The 1,333-nt window shown below is 40.1% G+C and overlaps 1 protein-coding gene across 1 annotated transcript; it reads right to left on the minus strand.

Annotated features, from left to right (window-relative positions):
- Positions 1 to 267: 267 nt before the first annotated feature.
- Positions 268 to 756, minus strand: LOC132627381 (uncharacterized). The gene has a single exon (XM_060342706.1). The coding sequence runs from the start codon at positions 754 to 756 to the stop codon at positions 268 to 270; it is 489 nt and encodes a 162-aa protein (XP_060198689.1).
- Positions 757 to 1,333: the final 577 nt, after the last annotated feature.

The raw sequence follows: 1,333 nt of genomic DNA on the forward strand, positions 1-1,333 counted from the left end.
AATTGATTAGGTACTCGTCACTATAAATTTGATAACGACATTTTTTTTTTTTGGTATCTAAATGATTATATTAATCACCATTGAGAAATTACATAACCACAGCAGATATTACTTACTTCTGTTGTTTCAAATGTTGAGCCTCTCTATCAGGCTAAGTACAATTTAAGCTCAGTTACCCAAGTTCTACTAAGAGAGACCTCCTTTGTCCAGGAGTCCCTTTGCAGGACTCAAACCATAGGACCCTATGCTATTCTATTTTCTCCTTAGTCAAAATTTCAACCTCTGGATCACATTGCCAGTTGCTGTTGTTGCTCTAATGTGGCAGGTACAAGTAATAAAGCGGGCTATAGCTTCTACACTTCTACGCTTTTTCTCAAATATACGCAAGTTTCTCTCAGTCCATATCTCATGAACTACCTCTGCATACACCATCTTGAACACTGCGGCTTCTTGTGATTTTCCCTTCGCATTGTGCAGAGTCCATCGAAAGTGTTGGTCCCATGTAGTTGCTTTGTGTGATTGCCTCTGCATCCATAGGAGTAGTCTATCCCATACTCTTTTAGTGAAGCTACATTCAGCAAACAGGTGGTTTCTGGTCTCAAGCAGCAACTTGCATAGTATACATGTTGTATCCACGGCTATACCCCATTTATCCAATCTATCACTTGTGTGCATCCTGTCATGGAAGTGCAGCCACATAGTGAAAATTGCCTTTGCTCTAGCCTTATTTTTGAACATTAAACACTTCCAGGTCATTCTAGTTTGCTATCCCATGAGTTTGTAATATATTTGTCTGATTAAACTCTTTGTAGTTGTCATCTCTAGTTGACTCTGATCAATCACTGCTCTCGCTTCAATAATTTTCCTCACCATCCAAGAGGCCTGCTTAGGGATCACCATGGTATCTAACTGTTTCCCTTTTATGTAAAATGTATGTATCCACTTGATCCAAAGTTTATCCAGTTTGTGTGCCAAATCCCAGTGGTTCTTTGCAAGTGCTGCCTTATTCCACATCTTGATATTTATCAAATTCAGTCCTCCACTACTTTTTGGTGAGCACATCCTTTCCCAAGCTACCAGTGATCTCCTCGTGATGGCATTTTCTCCAAACCATATATAGCTCCTGCAGTATGCTTCCACTGTCTTCAGTATTTTAGATGGGATTAGGAAGAGCTGAGCCTAGTAGGCTTGGATGCCAAACAAGACCGCTTGAACCAGTTGTACCCTCCCTGCATATGACAGCTTCTTGGCTGTCCATGTTGTTATCTTTGCTACTATTTTTTCTATCAGTGGTTTTCATTGTATCAGTGACATTTTCTTGGTAGTTAATGGG

This window comes from Lycium barbarum, chromosome 1 (assembly GCF_019175385.1).
Source record: "Lycium barbarum isolate Lr01 chromosome 1, ASM1917538v2, whole genome shotgun sequence".
In the NCBI taxonomy this organism is placed as follows: Eukaryota; Viridiplantae; Streptophyta; class Magnoliopsida; order Solanales; family Solanaceae; genus Lycium; species Lycium barbarum.

Bases quoted from the DNA above. Each gene is read 5' to 3' on its own strand.
- LOC132627381 (XM_060342706.1), bottom strand. From the start codon at position 756: ATGACCTGGAAGTGTTTAATGTTCAAAAATAAGGCTAGAGCAAAGGCA.